At 43.2% G+C, this 21,686-nt stretch overlaps 1 protein-coding gene across 12 annotated transcripts in view; it reads right to left on the reverse strand.

Moving 5' to 3' along the window:
- The window catches only part of LOC306825278 (suppressor of tumorigenicity 7 protein homolog), a 46,686-nt gene that overhangs the window by 3,910 nt on the left and 21,090 nt on the right, over window positions 1-21,686 (reverse strand). For 5 of the 12 annotated variants that reach the window (XM_079345927.1, XM_079345925.1, XM_079345926.1 and 2 more), the window contains 12 exons: window positions 13,239-13,321; window positions 9,857-10,016; window positions 7,199-7,253; window positions 6,158-6,273; window positions 5,978-6,053; window positions 4,371-4,525; window positions 3,827-3,924; window positions 3,243-3,372; window positions 2,232-2,304; window positions 891-993; window positions 443-593; window positions 221-313 (listed from right to left, as the gene is read on the reverse strand). In XM_079345927.1, the coding sequence (XP_079202053.1) occupies window positions 221-313; window positions 443-593; window positions 891-993; window positions 2,232-2,304; window positions 3,243-3,372; window positions 3,827-3,924; window positions 4,371-4,525; window positions 5,978-6,053; window positions 6,158-6,273; window positions 7,199-7,253; window positions 9,857-10,016; window positions 13,239-13,316 (1,288 nt within the window). In that variant the 5' untranslated portion in view covers window positions 13,317-13,321. Of the gene's footprint in view, window positions 1-220; window positions 314-442; window positions 594-890; window positions 994-2,231; window positions 2,305-3,242; window positions 3,373-3,826; window positions 3,925-4,370; window positions 4,526-5,977; window positions 6,054-6,157; window positions 6,274-7,198; window positions 7,254-9,856; window positions 10,017-13,238; window positions 13,322-14,335; window positions 14,376-21,138; window positions 21,161-21,686 lie in introns of those variants that run through there. The other 7 variants (XM_079345922.1, XM_079345921.1, XM_079345920.1 and 4 more) reach the window with 4 other exon arrangements.

A 21,686-nucleotide genomic window follows, 5' to 3' on the forward strand; every position in this document is an offset into this window, starting at 1 on the left:
AGATAATACATTTACATAATTATTGTTTCGCCCAAGAAGAATCCTCTTCAATATGAAGGACACAGAACGAGCACCGTTTCAACTCTGAAGAGGAAGCTAACAGAGCATCAGGCCACTTCTTTCTTATTGCCTCGTACAGTATAGAAGCATGTTTTGTGTGTGTGTGTGTGTGTGTGTGTGTGTGTGTGTGTGTGTGTGTGTGTGTCAAGGCGGCTCTTACTGGGTAACAGCTCTCTGTCGGCGGTCTCTGTGCAGATGGGGTAGGGATAAAAGAGGTGACCCTTCTCCAGAGGATACGGGATCATTCTGAACGCTGAAAACAAACACAGAGTCCGGCTTTGAACAGACAGCTGCTTACTTCCTTTAAAGTGACTGTGTGTGCGTGTGTGTGTGTGTCTGCGTGTGTGTACGTGTGTGTGTGTGTGTGTGTGTGTGTACTCACTGCCCTCCCAGGTGCAGTGCAGCAGGTTGAGCGCTCCCTCTACCCTTTTCCAGTGCTGCAGGTGGAAGAAGGCGTAGGCGATGGCCTCGCTGTCTCCTCTCTTCAGGATGTGTTCTGGAGGAAGAATCAGACTCTTCATCTCCAGCAGATACTGAAGAAGAGAGGAAGAGGAGGATCATGATGTATGAAAAACATTGTCCAATGATTTCAATACAACCACAAACAACCAAGAGAGTCTCTGTCTCAGCAAGAAAACCTATTTACAGCCAATCATGGTCTATGTCCATCGTTTGGTAGTGAGCAGGTGTGTGTGTGTGTGTGTGTGTGTGTGTGTGTGTGTGTGTGTGTGTGTGTGTGTGTGTGTGTGTGTGTGTGTGTGTGTGTGTGTGTGTGTGTGTGTGTGTGTGTGTGTAGTGAGCAGGTGTGTTTTTGAAAGTGGGAGTCTCACTTTGGGGACGTGAGGGTTGAACTCCACCGCTCTGTGGATGGCTTCTACTGCGTTCATCTCTGCTGTGCTCAGCCCTCGCCTGGATGCTGCCTCTGGAGAGAATCTACACACACACAAATTCCTGTCAGTAATCTGCTTTTGGATGACACATCCTGAAGTGATCAAAGAGATTTTTCAAATTAACTCCCAAGGACAGAGACTCGTATAAAACAGAAAGGTGAGGTGTGTCGTTCAGGACGATCAGAGACGAGCAGAGCAGATTCAACAGAGAGCTGTAAAGGGAAATATGGAGACTGGGCACACTCGTTTTTAATACTACAAACTACGAGATTAAAGTAATGAAATAAACTTCCATTCTGCTTCATCACTGAGTGCAAATACAATCGTTCTGTGGAACAACGTTTAATACGTTTCTTCTGACAGAAACAACGAAGCCACGTGAAATCACTGCATGTGCTTTTGTCTGTGTAACAACAGTGCTGCTTCTCCTTCCTGCAGCAGATTCTTGATGCAGTAAGAAAAAAGGAACATGCTGTCCAAATCAAACAAGAGAGCTGTCAGAAGAACTTCTTCTTCAGGTTATATTTTGAGGGGCATTCGGCCCTGATTGGACAGGACAGCAGAAGAGAGACAGGAAGAAGGAGGGCGACACGCAGCCTCTGTGCACGGGCGTGCAACAAAACCGCCAAGCGCCCAAAGAGGTGTCAGCCAATGCCTGAGCCTCTCTTCTTCTTCTTCTTCTTCTGACACCCAGAGACAGAATTAAGCATCAATATTTAAAACCTTCCGAGTGCCACTATCCTCTGCTGCTAGGAGCCAATCTGATCATCAGGCCCTCCGACGGTAAAACAACATACTGCTTACAGCGTGCATTAATCAGTGAGAGTGCAGCATCACTTTGAGTTTAACATTTAATTAAGCTTGAGCCACGATAAAGAGCAACCCTCCTGAACAAACAGGATCTCCATATTCTCATCACTCGTACTGTTTTTGTTTGGCTGGATCAGGCCGGATGTGGAGCGTGCTAGCAGGGAAGAGAAGCGGTGAAATGATGTATTTTAATGCGAGCCCTCAGAGTCTGACTTGGATGGTGTTTCACAGTCCTAAAAGAAGCGTGATGGCCTGGGTGACCGCAGCGCCCTGATGAGACTCTCAGCCCTCACAATAAGACAGATCAGGCCTGAAGGCAGCGCTGTACCAAAGAGCACGACCGCTGCTGGAAGCACAGCGGCGCTCATTCACGCCCGACGTCTCTTCAGGCTATTTCCAGCTCCGTCTTTAACTCTTGAAGAGCACAGCGGCTTTGTATGAGCGTTAGAGAGGATGAAAAGAGATACTCACTTGTCAGATACCGCCCTGGCTTTGAGCAACGCTGCTGTGTAGCATATTGTTGCTGATTTCGGTAAGCTAATATCTGTGGGGGAGACAGAAAGCAGACACGGAGAGAAGGACGGCTTAGTCAATGTTGCAGAAGGTGATAAGTTGAGTTTTGGTTTCATAGCTTTGGGGCGAGTCGTCCATATATCTCTAAGTGTGGTCTGTGTTTTTCACTGTACAGCGAAGGGAATAAAGAGTGAGAGTGTCTGCCACTAACAACACAGTTAGCAGAGCTCAAACAGCCGTACAGTCTGATTCTCTCAGGGTTTAGGAAGTTTTCAAAATGTCGAGTTTTCCTGAAGGCTGTATCCAACAATAACACTTGTTTCTATTTTTGGACCGATCCGCCCGTCATCCCTTTCTTTATTCTGTGTTCATCAAAGGAACAGATCCAGAAAGTGGAACGCTTGTATTTGACCCATCAGTGAGTCCAAAGACGAGCAAAGATTCACTATCAGGCAGAAGAAAGAAAAAGGAAATCCTCATAATAAGCTGCTCGAACTTGGACTTTTTTTTTTTTTGGCTTTGATGCTTAAAAAATGTTCCTTTCAACAAAAAAAAAAAAGTATAATAAAAAGAGTTTTGTAGATTGCATGGCTGAACTCTGACTTTGAGTGCAATTTTTGCATTTTCAGAAAAAAACCACCAAAATAAACCAAACAATAAGAAGGCATCAATAGGGCGGCTTTTTGAAATTGCACATGAAGTACCTTTTAATAAAATCACTGGTTCACTTTGAAGTCATTTATTCTAGAGAAAATCATTAAAAAGGAGCACAATCAACCAGCCCAAAGACCGACTGAAACAGACACAGAGTGAAGACACTTCACAGCAGACAATAAGCTGAAACGAGTGGGCTCAGTGTTTTGTCTCTTTTGAAGTCATGAAGTCTGAAACAGCTCGTGCAGTCATGGGACTTGGATGTTACTGTGATCTTGTGTTTTTGAACTTGCAGTCACAAAGAGAAGTCCTCACCGTCGTACTTTGCCAGAACCGCCTGGACGTCGGCGTAGTTCTGGAGCTCTAGTAGCGACTCCAGCAGGTTTTCGTGGATGTTGAACATACTGAGGAGAGGGAACTCCTTCATTAACTGGAAAACACACAACTGTTGTTACATGTAATACCAGACAGTTTGCAACACAAGAGCTTTGGATCATCTTTGCATTTTGAAACATTCTGAACTGAAAACTTGTGATCTCAATGAACATGCTAACAAAGACGACCTGTGACATAATTCTGGGAGCTACGCTTTAAACGACTGAGTGTGTGTGTGTGTGTCTGAGTGTGCATGTGTGTGTCTGAGTGTGCATGTGTGTGTCTGAGTGTGTATGTGTGTGTGTCTGTGAGTGTGTGTGTGTCTGAGTGTGTATGTGTGTGTGTCTGAGTGTGTATGTGTGTCTGAGTGTGCATGTGTGTGTCTGAGTGTGTGTGTGTCTGAGTGTGTGTCTGTGAGTGTGAGTGTGAGTGTGTGTGTGTGTGTGTGTGTGTGTGTGTGTGTGTGTGTGTGTGTGTGTGTGTGTGTGTGTGTGTGTGTCTGCAGCTTAAAGCCGTGCACTTACATCTCTCATCATTTTTACTGCTTCTCGTGTTCGGCCGAGCTTTCTGGAGCACATGGCCAGTCTTCTCTTTATGTACACCAACACGTTGGTGTCTCTTCCTGATGGAGACACATGAACACATGATGTTACACACACACACACACATCCCCGCCATGTGTCGCCTGTCGTCCACACAGTGTGAGGACAGCAGAGGCATAAAAGACCAGTGTAGACCTGCAGCACATTTTAAACCTGGGCCGTGTTTGATTTGACTGAATACAGGATGTGGGGTCTTCAGTCTTTATTTTACCAGGGAAATGCTCAATGCTGTTTTAAGTTCCTGACAAAAAAGAAGAGAAGGATACCGAAACCAGAGAAGAAAACCCCAAAAAACATAAAATCACTATTCCCCACAGATGTAACAAAATAAAGATTTGCATTATTAAAAACATAAAACAGTGGGATTCCTGTGTAAATGATCCGATGTTTACTGAAGAAGAAGAAAACTAAAAAGGTGGGCTCAAGGTGTGTGAAAAGTGGGGGGTTATAAGTGGCTCATACTCACTGTGCTGGGCTTCATATTGTGTACCATGATGTTGGAGCTGTTGGCTGCGGCGGTAGCAGCCCTCTCCCGCTTTTAACGCCTGTTTAAACAAACGCTCAGCCTCCATGATGGTCGTGGCTTCCTCCTCTGCCAGCAGGATGTACGCCGTCGCACAACTACAGGAGCAGAGCGGAGACGAAAACAGAAGCAGGATCTCGGATTACTAACTCGTACATCCTTATGGATTCAATATGCTAACTGTGTGCGGTGGTGTCTCATCTGTCCACACAGCGTGCCATCACTGTGCAGCGAAACGGCTTTCGGGCATCATGCAACTTCCATGAAACAGATTCTGACAGAGCTCTGATCAAAGACGTTTTCCTCTGAGTCAACCTGCTGTCACGGCCTTGATATGAGCTGCCAGCAACGACCAGAGCTGACACAATTCCTCCGCACCGACTTTGTAGTCACACACGCTACTAAAAATAACCCTACAGTGCCATGAACAAATCCCCCTCCGGACAGTGCAGGAACCAAGAGGACCAATCTGAGACTAGATGCATCATCCCACTCACCAACTAAACCTGCACTGTCTATTATTTTCATTTCTACCCCTTTGAAGTCTGCTGCCCTAGATAAACACTTCTAATTAAATGAGGGCTTTTCAGAATACAATCAAGAGTGTGAGTTCCTGTCTGCAAGAATTTGATAGATTCAATAAGAGGAGAGGATCTGAAAAAAAGAGCAAAAAGAAGGTGCTTAATCGTAAAGTGTGCATTTAAGAGGGGCGCCCTAAGCCTAGTGGATTATATCGCCCACAACATGTACACAGGCTGTAGTCCTCATTACAACGGCTGTGGGTTTGAATCTGACCTCACTCTCTCCTCACAGCATTTCCAGTCTCTCTTTGTCTGTCCTAATGCACTCTCCCTGCGGACATCAGACTTTCTTGTTCCATTGATGTGTTCAAAGCAAAGTTGAAGACCCACCTTTTCACTGCTGTTTATGCCTGATGTTTTTAATGATGTGTTATGTCTGTGTGTTGAGCTTTTAAGCTGTGTAAAGCACTTTGTCTAAAAGCGCTCTATAAATAAAATTATTATTATTATTATTATTAAATGCAAGGATATACAACTTAAAAAAAAACACATGACAGATATTTGTGAGTTCATTTTAACAATCAAGATGTTTGCTTAATAGTTGAAAAAAAGGAAAAAGTTTCCTGATGACCTCGTTTGGTAAAACCAGAAGAATAGATGGAGTTGAGTTCATCTAGATGACAAACTACATTTGTCTTTCATCCCTTCAGTTTACACACGTCGCTTCACTGCTTCACACAGATTATTATATTATAAACAGGGCAGATCATAAGTGGAAAACAAGGACACACATGTACCAAGGCTGTAGATGAGTTCTAATACAAAGAGTCCAAAGTGACTGAATGAAAAGCTCAAACCATGATCATTTATCACCACATTACTCTAGATGATTGGTCAGATATTTGATGATGAGTGAATGTTTGATTTCTCATAATAACATCATTATCTCCATGTAACAAAGACTAAACTGGTAGAACAAAGGACTGGTGATGAATCAAAAGACGGAGAGGAGGAGAAGAGTGCACTCACTCTTCCAGCTCCAGGGCTTCGTGTGCTGCAGAGATGCGAGCCTGCGGGTTCCTCTCTCTCCATGCTTTCTGCATAACTGCCACCAAACAAGCAAACGGACAAAGAAACAACGTTTGAGGCCGTGCACGGCATTTTTAAGAGATCCCTGTCCGTTACGTGCACGAGTCTACACTGGCTTACTGGCGTCAGCAGGCCGGAGGTGGTCTGAGTCGCAGGTGAAGAACGTCTGGTGGTCTTGTGCCGACAGGTTCATGTCGTAGTATGTCAGCGGCTCTCGACCCGTTACCCAGGTATATCTGAAAACCAGCACGGAGACAAAGTTCAGATCAGCAGCTCATCAAAGGGGAACCCTGTTATTTCTAATACTGTTCCCTGATCTTATAGATGTTGGGGTCTGAATAACAAATGAACAGCAAATGTGTGGAAACTGTTTCAGCTAACAGCAGCAGGGTGGGCTGTGTCCCTTCTACTTCATGTGCTCTCTTTTCTCTCTAATGACTGAGCTGTACAGAAACGACTGCTTGTTGGGACAGAGCCTGCTGTTAGGTCAAGAGGCTCGAGTTGTTACTCAAACAGATGTTGAACAGCTCTGTTCTCGGTTTAAATGAAGGTCACCATAAAAGACCAAAATAAAGATATCAATCAATACATAGATCAAGAACGACTGCCCAAACAGATTATTTTGCAGCCATTACAGCCCCTTGAGTGTTTTAAAAAAAAGAGTTTCTAAACGTCTTCTTCTAAACGTGTCTTTTTGAGCATCTCAATGAAGGACAGAGTCAGAAGAAGAGAGCTGGTTAGAAGATGTTCAGATCACTGTAAATGAGTCATGAGCTGCGTTGACTTCCTGAGAATCCGACTTGACAGAAACGGGCCGAAGTCAAGAAGTTGAGCAGACGGGTTGATCGGTACAGGAAATCACATGGATGATTACAGCATTCGAAAAACAGTAAAGTGATGGGTGATTCAACGGGAGGCAGAGTCATGAAGAGGAATAAAGGAGGAGTGGAAACAGATCAGAACAAGTTAAAAGGAAATTAGATGACAGAACGGAGAGAGAGAGAGAGAAAACATAAGCTTAAAGGAGAGAAAATAATAACGCAGAAAAAGAGTTCAGAAGAGAAATGAGGAAAAACAAGCAGAAGATCAGAGAGAGGCAGCTTGGACTGCACCAGTCCAGGGGTTTCACATGCAGGTAGCTTTTTTGCTGCCGTCACTCACCGATTATATTCGGCTCCACGGAATAAATTCAGCGGGTTTCTCCATACTTTACATTCTGCAGGAAGGAGAGAGAGAGAAAACAAGTGAGGAGGAGTGTGAAGGGTAGAGTGGATGATCTGGAGCTCTGCCTTCCACCCTGCGGCTGCCTGACCGGCACGTCGACCTTTCTGTGAACACTGCTGATGGGGAAAAGGCCCTTAGAGCTCCTCAGTGACCAAGCACGCGACTCCTCGAACTATCACAGATGTCAGAAAAAATCATGAGACTGTGTTTTGGCTTACAGCAACGACGGGATGAATTTCAGGGAGGGAATTTAGCAGATACAGGATTTTTTTGAAAATTAAACTTTACCTCAGAGAAAAAAAGTGTGGAGCTATAACAACTCTGCTGATGTCAGAAGGGTTACCAGCCTGTTTCTTAAGAAAACGATGAAACAGAAAGTTCAGTCCTGCAGCTTGTTGCTTCAGTTAGTTAATTTCTCACACCTTTTCACTAGTTGGGATGTTTAAGTTAAATCCTGGTGTATATAAAATTCTCCTAACTTTTATATTTTGTACATTTTTAGTACTTCTCAACTTTGTGTTCCATATAGACCGGCACAGTAATGAGTCCTTAAAACAGGAAGTGAGTTAGCATTTTAGCGCCATGGGTTCCTAACTCTGATGGGGATTTTGAAAGGGTTTCAAATAAGGTCTGTAGAGATGTTGACGTTTTGTCAGACGAGATAAACTACGTTAGCTAAAGTGAATTTTAAAGTTTAGGAGAGTTAGGAACCCACAGCACTAAAATGCTAAGTCACTTCCTGGTTTTAGGACTCATTAGTGTGGCCGGTCTATAATGTTCTGTTACTAACAGTGTGTGTTTGATGTCCAGCTGCTGTAACGCCACAGTTTCCCAGCTTGGAATCAATAAAGTACATCCATCCATCCATCCGGTTCATGTCTGTTAACTCAGTGTAACTGCTCCTCATATCTCTTTAACAAGCGTCTTATTGTCAGCCTGCTTTAACTCTTACACAAGTTTCACACTCTACAAAGAGAAGAAAACACCATGGACAAATACTTCAGCACACCAACGACGCAGAAGAAGATTCCCTACTAAAGCACTGACATACGAGTGATCATTTCGTTACTATACCATAATAATATGAATATTATAACTCCATTTAAACCATCTGTCGGGGGGAAAAGAATGACTTCACTCTGCAACACTGATCTCAATGGAGGGATTGACGTGGAGTAGATTATCAGCCACTTAACGGAGGATTAGTACAGTCGTAGTAATGAGATTTCTTCTCTCAACGATGGCTTGTTGATAAGAGCCAGCGCACATAATCCTCTTTGATTATAAAGTTGTTTTAGTCCAAATAAAAGTGAGCTGGTTCATGCCTCAACAAAGAGTTCAGCAGTGAGATCGTGGAGAGGGAACAGAGGCGTCACAAACATTTCACCTTTCAGAGTCAATGTTATTCGATTACAACGATGGTAAGTCTTTTCACATCTGCTGCATTGTGAAATATATACTTTTTTTTTTTATCGTCCCGTAGATTCTGAGGAATTATTCAGCTCTGAGACACTTCCTCTTCTGAATGAATTCATTTCCGTCAGAGGATGAACTGTGATCAAAGTATCACTGATGAGGAGCCAAGGAGTCTCTGAGCAGAGCACACTGAGCGTCTGTCGGCGGTCCCTCTGAAACCACATCATCTCCTCCAGGCTCCACCTCTGTGGGGCTCGAAAGCTGGTTTCAAAAATAAATATGAATCTAATTTTTGACCTGAACAGAACGCTCGTCCTGTTTTCTTTTTTCTCCTCGCTCTCAAGCTTTAAGAAAAAAAATCCTGAATGTTGTAACTCTAACCCACAGTATGACTCAATACTGTGGAAGTGAATGTTATGTGAACTGAGAAGACAAATCTAAGCTGACAGGACATTTTTTTCTGGATCCCAAAATACATGAAATGATACAAATGTCAGAAATGTTTTTCACATTTGACAGCTAACTCTGACGCAAAGCCTCTGTCAATGCAACATCTATTATTTTAAACTCTGTAAGCACTCTGACATTTATGAATGTGAAGTGCTGTACAAATCAAATGTATTATTATTATTATCTCTAAAAGGTTCCAGCAGATATCATAAGTTGGATCATTGACAGAAATGTTACCGTTATCCAGAGAAAAGCAGCCCTGTTATCTCGGGATGAAAAAGAAGAACAAGTGGAGAATCTGGAGAAAACATCCCGATGTGAGCACATAAACTGTATGGACGTAAGCTTGGGCTCCTGTACACAACCAAACAAGAAAACCTCGCCGAGCGTCATCGCAGCTAAAACGAGCTCTGATTACTTTTCCATTTTTCTGCGGTTTTACGTCCTAAACTAAACGGCTCTGTGTCACTGCGTCAGTGAGCTGCAGAGGAATGAGAGCGAGAGAGGAAAGGCTGAAGTGTGCGTTGAGTCTGAGCCAGCCCTCTGAAGCACTAAAACAAATATATGATCATAAGACCTGCAACAAATACTACATTTATAGTCCTTTCTCTAGTGATTAGATTCTGATTCATGTGTTTTTATGACCACTGGCTGCTGCAGGAGAGACGGGAAGTGTAGCTGTATAGAGTGAAGCTGACTGTCGTGGGTTTTCCATCTATCAGCTCTTACCGGACACACTTTGCCGATTGGAGTCCGGCTCTCCATTACTGGTGTTGGAGTTGCTGGGGGAGCTGCTGTCCACTCCGCCCAGCAGGGGGCGCAGGTGACTCACAGACACCTGCTCTATGAAGGAGGTCCCATATTTCCTGAAATACCACCACTCAAATATCTGAAAGAGAGAGAGAGGGGGGGGGTGGAAATCCTTAATAAGACCATTCATATTATGTAACACTTTAAATGCTTTACCAGCCAATCAGATTGCTCAGAGAAAACAGGTCATACAGCATAAAGACATCACTGGAAAGTAGTATTCAGCTAAGGGAAACACATCGTCAGCTAAATTAAAGTTAATTATGCTGAGCTAGTCTCTTTTTCCCCGTCTGCTTTTATTTATGATTTTAATCTTTTTCACTTAACTACTCCGATGATTAAAACGGCCTGCATCCGTGCCTCTCAGCCTCGTGCCACACCGGCTCTGGAGTGTGCTTCTCCACAATTTAACCAATTGCCACCGTCGGCTCGGGAGGTGGATCTAATCAGTAAAAACCTGCCGTCTCATTGGACGGAAAATGTGCACACTGTCGGGTCATGATGGCACATGATGGAGTGGGTCATTCATTTATCTGCATTAGCTGTGGCCCTGAGCGAGAGACTGAATCACAGACTGCTCCTGGTGTGTGTGTGTGTGTGTGTGTGTGTGTGTGTGTGTGTGTGTGTGTGTGTGTGTGTGTGTGTGTGTGTGTGTGTGTGTGTGTGTGTGTGTGTGTGTGTGTGTGTGTGTGTGTGTGTGCGCGTGTACAACATGAATGGTATGCGTTGTAAAACACATGATTGTGTGCGCCGGTTAAAAGCGCAGTGTACTGTAAAGTGCAGTCCATTTATTTGATGTCCTGTTCTTGTCCTTGCCTTGAGCTTCACACTCCTCTGAGCAAACACATCACACACATCTGCATGTTCTTGTTTGACTCCCAACAGCTGTCATTTCCTGGCATCGCCAAACCCACTTACAAACGAGTCCTTGTATTCACCATCATCCGATTTTTTGCCTCTTTTATTTTTAATGAACTTGAGCAGATGTCAAACACTCTTAGCTAATATTTTGCTCGACCATGGAGGATGGGGAAGTTCGATCAATATATTTATCTCTCAGATGGAAAGTCAGAACTTAAACACATTGCTTTTAAAAAAAGATGCACCCACTCGTAAAATTAGAAAACTCAATTTAGTTAAAGTAATAAGATAATTTAAAGGATGAAATGCTTTTTTTTATGTGAGATTTTTAAAGACCCATAGAAACCAATCATACTGAAGTGTGTTGCATGTACTCTCCTACCTCTCCTCTGTTTATCACTCCAAACAGATACAGACTTTTTCTGACCACTGGTTACATGATACTGATGATAAAACTCGACTGCTTCCACCACTAAACTTCCTCGCAGACTCGACCTGACCGTAGATACATTTTTTTAAACGTAAAATATTTACAACTTGAACACGTCGCTTCATTACGTGAAGGTTAACGGACGTCAAGAGTTCCACTCACACTGCAGACAAGTCAAATCGAAGCAAGCGTCTTCTTTCTCGTTTCAAAATCTCGTGACACTTATTTAAGGCCACACAGATTTGAAAAGTCCAGATTTGATGACTACTTAAAAGATTTAAAAAGCAAAAAAAAATAAAGCCTGTGATGCTTCAAATAAGTTTGAAAAAATCTGCTGATGGGACAAGCAAAATTACTTTGAGTGTCTCAGTAAATCTCATGTCAAGACACTCCACATTCTGTTAGCCTCATGAGCAGATTCACATTCATCAGATCTGGTACTACTGGAAGTGCAGACGTTCATTTCATCTTTAATGTCTAGAAAAAACAGATTTTATTTAAATACGGAATTTTCTGGTAAATGTGGCTTAAATAAAGCGTAATGAGATATTTTTGACAAGGGCGACACATACACTTGCTTGGATTGTGCAGTGCACTTGAACACCTGTGTTGAAGAGAAACACACCTGTCGCTCTGGTGGAGCTGCTCGACAGCAAACGGAACAATGTGACGTTAAATTTTCCAAAAATGCTTTTATAGGAGAAGAAGATCAAAGAGTCAAAGAAGCAGTTATTAAGACTTCATTGGACTCATCAAGTCCGCTGATGAGAGTTACACTGCATGTTCTCCCGTCAGCCGGAGCTGTCGGGGAGGAAAAGAAGCTTCTGTTGGCTGAAAAGCTGCTTAATTGGGACGTACATATTTATTCCAATTAGAGAGATGGAGGAGCGGTATCACTGCTTCATGTCCACACGTCTTAATCACGTCACTGAGCATGTGCAGAGCTCGACTGCTTTTCAGAGCAGCCTACACATATTGGCCAACAGCCCGCAGGAAAGAAAGCGAGCGAGTTAATTAAGAGGAGAGCTATTTTAAACTGCAGACCAAACACTGTTGCACAGTTGGGCGTCTCTGGGAAGAAGCTGAAAGAAAGAAAACGCACCTGTAGAAGTAGAAAAAGCTGTGCAAACAACTGAATTAGAAAGTTTTTATCCCATCTTTATCTGTTCTTATTTTATAGTTATCTGACGTACGCAGGACAGCAGAGGCAACTTTAACTGTGAAATATCCAAACAGGTTTACACTGTTTGCCCTCAGTAGCTTAATTTAGAGGAGGGGCTCCACTTTCCACAGAAAGACATGTTTCAGAGTAGAAACGAACAGAACCTGATGCCTGCTGCAGCTCATACAGAGTGGACGCTGCTGAGTTTATACTTGGTGATGTGTGTAATTCTTTGACCACACCATTAGTGTCTGTGTCCATTCGTGACTTTCTCTATACTCAGCTGCCAACGCCTATTTCCAATACCAAATCAATGCAGCTCAAAAACGCCCAGAGCAGCATCAGCTGGTTTTTTTGGTCGCTGCACTCACAGCTTCGAGCTCTTTAAATTCAACTCTCCCTCAATTACCAATTGAAATCAAGAAGGGGCGGGGCTTCTGATTTCAGCTAGGTCCAAACAAAGACGGAGGAGAAACTGAACCAAACACCGACTCTTCTTTAGACAGAAATAAATTTGATTCTTGCTAGAATTTTAAGACGCTAATACAACTGTAGTCTGGAGCTTCAGTCGTACTACTTAGTGCTGCTAACGTTAGCCACACACAGCCAATCCGATTTGGCACTGTTTACCGGCGGACCCCTGTGATCCTGCTCGCTCTGAAACATTAATAGAGTTCATCAGACAATGACTGCACAAGATATTCTTCCCCACAATTGATGAAGAAACAGACAAAGCAGAGACACAGAGTTGAGCTTCAAAAACACTCACAAACATCACTTTAACTGTTACAACTACTGTGAGGATCTGACACTACAAAGTGTAAAAAAAAAAGAAAAGTGTTTCTTACCAATATGAGTCCTGATATGAGGGAGGAAGTGCCCGTCAGAGCCACGTAAAACTTGGGCGTCAAGGTGTTGAGAAACATGCTTACTGCAGAGGAGACACAGAAAGAGACAGCAGTGTTAGAACTCTCTGTGAGACAGCAGGAAATCTTCTCTACATCAAAGCAGAGACTTTGAGGAAAGATATTTGTGAATTCAAATAAAAAACTAGGTCACGTCCACACGGACGACTTGTAAATTAAAACTGCAGGAAAACATCAGAAAGACTCCGAGGATTGAGAAACATTTGTGAGTTGGAGACATGAAAGGTTTCATGCAGAAATGCTTCATCCACATGCCGTGTTTGTCGTTTCCCAAAGTGCACTGCTGCTCAGTCGTGATGATTACACAACACCGGGGGACCAGGGTAAGCCTGAACTACAGACTGCAGGTGCACTGTGGGAGGAAGAAAAGAAGGGAGGAAACTGAGCCTCACCACACTGGTGCATTCACTGAAATGCAACATTCAAAGCATCGCTTTCCTCTACACACTTTCCCAAAGAGTTTTTCCCACACTTAAATTTGCAAACAAGACTAAATATAGCGCCCCATGAAGGCAAAAACAATGTGACTTCCTGATATCATCTAAAGGGCCGAAGGACACCTAATCATGATGAAGGAAGAGAATATTCTGTCTGTCTCAGATATACAGTATAAGGACAAATGTCAATTTTTTTCTGTGTGAAACTTCTGTGACTGGACTCGTTCATGTGTTGCTTTTGCTTCAATTGTCTGCATGTACCAATGAAAGGCTTGGCTACTGAAAATGTTCAGCACAGCAGGGGGTGCCGGTGGCCGAGCAGTTAGGTTACGCCCCGTGTACGGAGGCTGTAGTCCAAGCGAGCGAGAAATGAAAGCCTCTGCGGCTCATTAGCGTGCTAAAGATGACTCCCATCATTCCAACTTTACATCCCTAATGCCATACAAGCTTCTTATCACCTTTTTCTTTGGCAGCAAAGTCAGCTTGTTCCAACACAATTTATTCCTTGTACCAATTCTATCAGACCCTATGAAGTGGAAAATTACAACTCAGAATCAATGATTCATATCAAGGAAGCCGTACAGAGCTGACGCATGCTCCTCTTCATCACCAGCCAGCCACATCTGAAGCTTTTCCCCACGGTACCGTCGAAAACACATGTATTTATAGTTGATTTAGCATTTCACTTCAGTCACACCAGCATGAACATGTTATTGTTGTCTGCTGGAAAGAAGACATGAGAAGGTTTTTATTCTGTTTGCAGGATGAAGCAGCAGCTCGTGTTTACAATTAAGGTTTCCCATGACAAAAACATAGAAGGAAAAAAAAAAAAAGACTGATCAGACGCTGATTGCACAAGTGCTTGGTGATTTTTGGAGCTGTGACATTTGTATTCATTTTGTGAGAGCTGTTTTATAAAATGTGATCAGTGTTTTGCTGTCTCTGATGGAGTGTGATTGTGGCCACGTCTATGCTTTGAAAATGATGAAGCTGAATACCTGTACACAGGAGTCTCCTTTGATTCAACAGTCTAAGACGTGAGCTTTAAGGAGCAGGCTGGAAGTGGCAGTTTTAAGCATCAACTTATCCTTGTGAATAAAATAGTGATTACAAGTATAACACAGTTATATTATACTGAAAACAGTCTTTCATTCACTTTTCTTGTGTGTCTCGTGGACTGAAAGTCTAGACTAAAGTCGAAGAAGACTGTGTTCAAGTTGTGCCTGTTAACTATGTGCGGCTAACCAGAGGAAGTGCTCATGGGGAAAGTAGAACAACAAAGACACTGTTATATCCACCGATGAAAAAAAAACGAGGAGCTATCAGGGGCAAAAGAGAAGAGGGAGAAAGAAAAGCCCCCCGAGGTAAAACCAGAGTGTGGCACAATAAAAAAAAAAAAGAGATGTACAGAAATCTAACCCCCAGCCAGTCGCCTGTTCCAATTACATCCAGAGAGCCTGATTAGCATGTGATGCTAATTGTTTTGGAAATAAGATTCACCATGATTAAATCTGACGCTAGGTCTGTAGAAGTCAAAGAACATTGGATGAAAATACACGAAGCATCGCGATACTCCAGAATGAACTCTCTTATCACAGCAGCCTCAGGGTGTAATGACAGTATTGAACTGGTAGATCATCCAATGGCACCAAGCCAAAGCATGTTAAGTATTGATCAGTGTCGAGAGGAGAAGCGTTAATGACTTGTAACATGCCTAATGATATCATCTAGTGCTGCTCACATTAAGAAACCTCGAGGCTTCAAATGGACAGTGACTGAAACTGAATGTGCTCTTTTATTTGTGTTGAGCTTCTCAGAGTGTTTCTGTACTTTGAGCCAGGGACACAGGTTACAAATCAGCCAGGACTAAAAACCACTATAACCACTGTAATTTACTTACTAAAGGCTCATGAAGCAGTGTGCGATTGATGCACTTGGCTTATCCAATCTTTCATGATTTCGACTGTAAATAAGTTTGTTAGACAGTATTGTCAAACTCTTCTTCAAGGAGCAGGAAGCCGATAAGTGTTAGTGTATCTGAATGTTTCTAGCCCACTAAAACTAAAGGCCTTTTATATTTTATTAACCATCCTGAGTGTCTTCATCATTTATACCCACAGTTGTTTAGTTCTTACATTTTCCTCCACTTTTTGAAAGTCTTTCCTTCCAAGAGCACCGGCGGTTTGAGGGATACCAGAAGTGCTCCTGTTGTCTCTCGTTTTCTTGAACTAATAACTAAAATGGTCGGTCTTGGTCTTGGCTGAGCGACTGCATGCGTCCCCATCTGTCAACTGAGAAGGTGTTGAATGTATAACTCATCAATAGAGAGAAGAGAGGCAGCTAAAACCAGAGAGAAATAAAGCTGATTACAGGGGAGAAAAATAGTTAAAGGCGACTGTCCTCAACATTTGGCTAAAGGTTGGTGGATTCTCCCAGCTGCACTAAATGCTGCTAAAGTGACAGCAGGCCAAATGCACTTGGTTGGATGTGTTGTTGGGTTGTCATCCATTAAATCTATAGAGGTCATACTGAGGAGAGTGTGTGTTGGACAAAGACCTACGTCAGATAAAACACACACAGTGCAGCTGCAGTGCTATTCAGTGCAGTGAAGTGGAGGCTCTCGGGCCACACAGAAAAGGCTCTTTGAGAGCGGCCTGTGGTCAAAGCAGTCTAACAGCTGCTTGTCAGTCTGCACTGGTGAGAGCACACGGCTGTCTGTCTGCTTATGGACTCACATCTTAACCAAGATGAAAACTTTTCCACATGATCGACATCCTGTCTGATCTGGAATCTGAAAGTTCAAGATTTCATCAGAAGCAATAAAAGGCTCAAATGTGTGGAGGAAATCAATCAATCAAAAAAAAAAGTCCTGCACTTTAGTTTGAAGGTTTGGACCACGTCTCACCAACAGAAACACCGCTTTCCTACATCCTGCAGGGTAGCAGGATTAAAGAAGAGATCCTCTCTGTAGCGGATGCCTTTACTGGAATCAAACCCTACTTAGACACCCTCCTCACGTTAGTTAATGATGCAGTCCTCGGGTAAAGTTTTCAGATTAACTTGACTAAATGAAACCAAAATGTAATCAAGCCTCAATGTCACACCCGCATTTAAGAACTCTGTTTCTGCCCCTTTTATGTGAGGAATGTCAAAAGATAATTTCACTACAAAAACACCATATATAAATCATTAAGCAGTCCAGTTTTTGATCTTATTTGGCCTTTTTTTTCTTCCTGTTGTTGGATGACTGCTTGTAAAGCTACTTCATTTGAGACTACAGCTGTACCCAGGGGCTTGTAGTAGTTTTAAAGATAAAGGCTTTGACAGTATGGGTGCAAATAAAGCAGGTTCATTTAACATCGACCTTATACTAGAGTCACATTTTAAAATGACAGTGAAGCGTGCATGCAGGAAAGAACATCTCCGGATCTTTTGGTGGCCTTTACAGCTTCATGTGGACGCACACAGAGTGTTATGTTCATTACATTTGATTACATGTATTTTCTTTTCATCCGCTAAAGCACAGTATGAAAAAAAAACGGACATGCAGGGAAAACTTCTAAACCACAAGAGGTCCTGTGGTGGTAGTAGACAAAGTGACTGCTGCTGTGTGTCAACGTTTCTGTTCAATTCTATCAAGACCAAGTTCACGTTTGGAAGCTCAAAGGAGGAGAGGGAATTCTGTCTCACAGTCTACACGATGATGCAGCTGGTGTCTTTTCTATCACGTCACTCTGCCCCAAGAACTTCCCTAACCAGCTACTGCTCCACTGGGATCGCATAAATTACTTCCTAAAAAGATGGTTTATGATATAGTTTTCACATCATGCAACCACCATTTACTTAGATGTAAATGAAAAGTGGTGGATAAAATGTTATTAATTAAAAAAAGGCCCAGCTAAATTAATGTCATGTGTAGAGCTGTTCAGTCAGACATGAAGTATTAAAGTCAGGCTGTTCCTTTTTAGAAAACTCCAGAAATTGACGTCAGAGAGAACTGAGCTTAACTTGTTGATTATCACTTTTAACACATTGGAAGAGCAGTCAGATTATTGGTCGTGCAGTTTTTCACAGTTTAAGATTAAAGAGGTGGATTCTGTCAGACTGTGGTCCGGGCAGGGTTGTGCAGAGGTGAGAGTGTCCAATGTCACTGCCACGACACAATCAGAAAACTTAGTGCTCATGCTCACTTACACCACCTCCTCTCTTGGTTTGTCAGCGTCACTCTGAACTGTCTGAAAATACTCAGAAATCACTTCACAATAGAATTCAAACGGAGAGAAGGAGTCCAGCAGCATTTTCTAATGGGACCATTTGTCTTTCACAAAATGTCTGTGATGGTGCATCATTCAAGCTCTGACTTGGTTTGTAGGGAAACAGGCAGCAAGCTGGCAACAACATGTTGCTGATGAATTGAGGGGACAAATTGTGACAGACAGACTGGGGACTAAATGTCACCGAAGACAACGGGAGATTTGACCTTTGCTGAAGAGGGGACGATGTGCACACTGCCCGCCTGACCGGAATGATAAAAGACACACGCTGAGACACACGTGAGCATGCAAACATCCACGCATATTATGTGTGTGGGTTACACACACACACACACACACACACACACACACACACACACACACACACACACACACACACACACACACACACACACACACACACACACACACACACACACACACACACACACACACACACACACACACACACACACACACACACACACACACACACACACACACACACACACACACGAGGGTCTTTCAATAGATATGATGCAAATCTTATGCTCTCTGAATTGGAAAATGTACGACTCCAAACCTAGACTATCTCAGACAGTAGACACTGCAGTGAGTCCTGATAGGGCAGGACTACTTTGGGAGTTGAATTAACGTCAAACATTATCATTTAAAGGAAGTGTGACATGTAGCGCTCCTTCATCCAAACCTGAGACGTGAGTCACTCTGGCTCGACTGCTCATGCCTGAAATGTTTGTTGGCAGGAGCGATTAGGGAGCGCCTCATAGCCTGGCCCGTGTGGCTGGCCGTGACTGATGGGGCTGCTAGCCGAGCCCGTCTGGGTCTAACTACCCCGGTTGACCTTTGAGCAAGGCGGAGTGTAGCCAGTATCTGTCACAGCAGCAGTGACAGGTACGTTAGGGGGTGTGTGTGTGTGATAAATGCATGTGTTGTTGGCGATGGGTGAGTAAGGTGTCCATGTATCTGTTAGTTGTTTGAAAACTATGTAAAATCTGATCTGATATAAACAACATTGACTGATTCATCCCTGTCAGTGGATGACAACATGCTGCTGCTTTAGAAATAACTTCAGCGAGGCTCTTTGACTCACTGCCTGCATCAACATCAACAGCTTTCATTTCAGCTTCACACAATAACACTTCAGTGTTAAAGGTCCAAAAAGTTCTCTAAAGTGATCTATTTCTGTCTGCAGGAACTCCACATAATGTCACAGTCAAATCTCGGCCAACTTGGCCAGAAGAATCAATCACTATGTTGGGTTTTCATCGTGCTGCTTCACACCCAAACCTTTAAGTGCAGAACCAGATCTACTTAACAAGTTAGCCATCCTGCTAATGAGCTACTTCAGACCACACTTATTATATTTCAGTCATCTCTGAGTCATTTCCTGACCATATGAATAAGCCACAGTGTTTACCAGATGTGTTATGAAAGAGCAAGAAAAAAAAAAAAAAAGATCTTCTCAAATAAATAAAGGGCGGCTGTTGTTGAAAAAGTTTCATGAGCTGCAGGTAACATGTCATGCACAACATGTAGTCATTCATTCATTCATATGGCCTGATGTATCCAGAGGACAGGAGAAGTGTGTGTTAGCCTCTGGGAATGTGGGCTGAACTGCCTGAACTCTTTGATTCAGAGTTTCCAGGTCTACTTGTTAGCTAATTAGCTGAGTTAGCTCAGTTTGTGCAGTAAATACTCCAGTACTACGGGAGAGTTATTGTCTGGTCAATGATGAAAGAGCCTTTGACTGTATATTTTAAGGAGAAAGGGGAGCAGGGAGAGGGTGCTGAGGAAGGGGAGAGCCAGAACTGGAGCCAGGTGCTAATAACATGAAAGGACCACAGAGGCCAGTAAGACAAACATGAGAGGGTCCGCTATGAGATACAGTCAAACTGCATTTGTGATCAAAACGATAACGTCAACAAAAAGAGCGGAGAAGAACACACCGGCAAGCAGCAAACAACACGAGACAGTTTGGTTATGTGCACTGAGATTTCTACTGGTCATGTTTAGAGTCTATAGTCGTACACCTCCTCCCGTCTGCTCAAGGTGAACTTTCCTGAGTATAGTCTGCTGCGTTCACACATCAGCTCAGCCAGACTCCACACACAACGCTTACTGGAGGATGTGTAGAAACGATGCTGGCTAAAATCAGAGAGACAAAGTCTGCTGTTTTCATTTGTTTTGAAATTGAAAAGCCAAGTAATCATATTAGTTTTATTGATTTGTGCTCGTTTAATATGAGCCTTGATAAAGGCAACATCAAGGAACTGTTCTTCTAACGGCACTTTCTCTTTTTTTTTTTTTTTTGTTTATCTACACTGTGATGAATGTTGAATTAAATGCAGTGAATGTTTTGTGGAGCAGTGCTTTGCTTTGGTATTATCATCATTGTTCTGAACTGAAAAGTGAAAAGGGCCGACTGTTAAATGTATTAATTTCCTGTGCTCTACTTGCAGGCTGATGGATCAAGCAGCTATCTGGCTGCATTTTCTTTCAAACAAAGTCAGATGTTGTCATCCAGGCTGCGATGGCTCACGCAAGCTGTCAAACAACCTTTTTGTTTCTAATTATTTCTTGCACATAACCACAGAGAGGAAAAGTAAGCACAGAAAACAAACATGTGGGACATGGTTGAAAAACATACACAAAGAGCTGAATGATGTTCCCTCTCTCTACCCCGGGCCTAATCGAGCTCAGCTCAACAAGCCTCAATGTAAACACAGATATCTGACACACACACTCACACTCACACACACACACACACACACACACACACACACACACACACACACACACACACACACACACACACACACACACACACACACACACACACACACACACACACACACACACACAGAGAGAGAGAAACAAACACATAAAGACGCAGGCAACACACACACACACACACACACACACACACAGCAGGCCGTAACCCACGCACTGAGCAAACCGTCCACTTCATGAATATCAATACAAAATGTACACGGCCACCTGCTGTACTCAATACAAAGGCCGTTTGCAAAGGAAAAGAAGAGAAACAGCTACCGTAGATTTCCTGACTGCAAAGCAGTGAAGCAAATTAAGTAACACGAGCACTTTACTCACCTTCCATTCCAATGACACATCCACTACTAAATTCACAAACACTACTAAGGCCTTGGTGAAAGTGAAATCCGGTCAAGATTGTATTCTTCCACTGACTGAGCTCGTCCATACAGAAATCTCAGCTCTGTCTTTCAAAGAGCACAATTACTGGTAGGGGGGGTGGGGCCGCTCAGATATTCTTTTCTGTGATTGGCTGCAGTTTGAGTGACCACGGCACCGACGCAATCGTAAGCTAGATCTGTCAAGCCTGTAATGAAGTAGAAAAGTCAAGGTGGGGGGGGGGGGGGGGGGGGGGGGGTCTGTAGATATCAGTGCAGCCAATCAATAACATGGATTTTAATGAAAGGGGGCGGGAGCAGGTGCTCCTTAGCCTCTGCCTGGAGAGGTAACCATGACAACCCCTGAATGACCCTACAGCTGAACAGATGAGGGAGCTTCCTCAGTGCTGGTTTACAGATAGTCTCTCAGTCTTGTGTTCGTGGAATAGACATATTTGTTGGATTCATGGTGAGAGCACATTCACACGGCTCATGTACTTCACAGTGACG

This window comes from Symphodus melops (genome assembly GCF_947650265.1).
Source record: "Symphodus melops genome assembly, chromosome: 6".
NCBI classification, from domain to species: domain Eukaryota; kingdom Metazoa; phylum Chordata; class Actinopteri; order Labriformes; family Labridae; genus Symphodus; species Symphodus melops.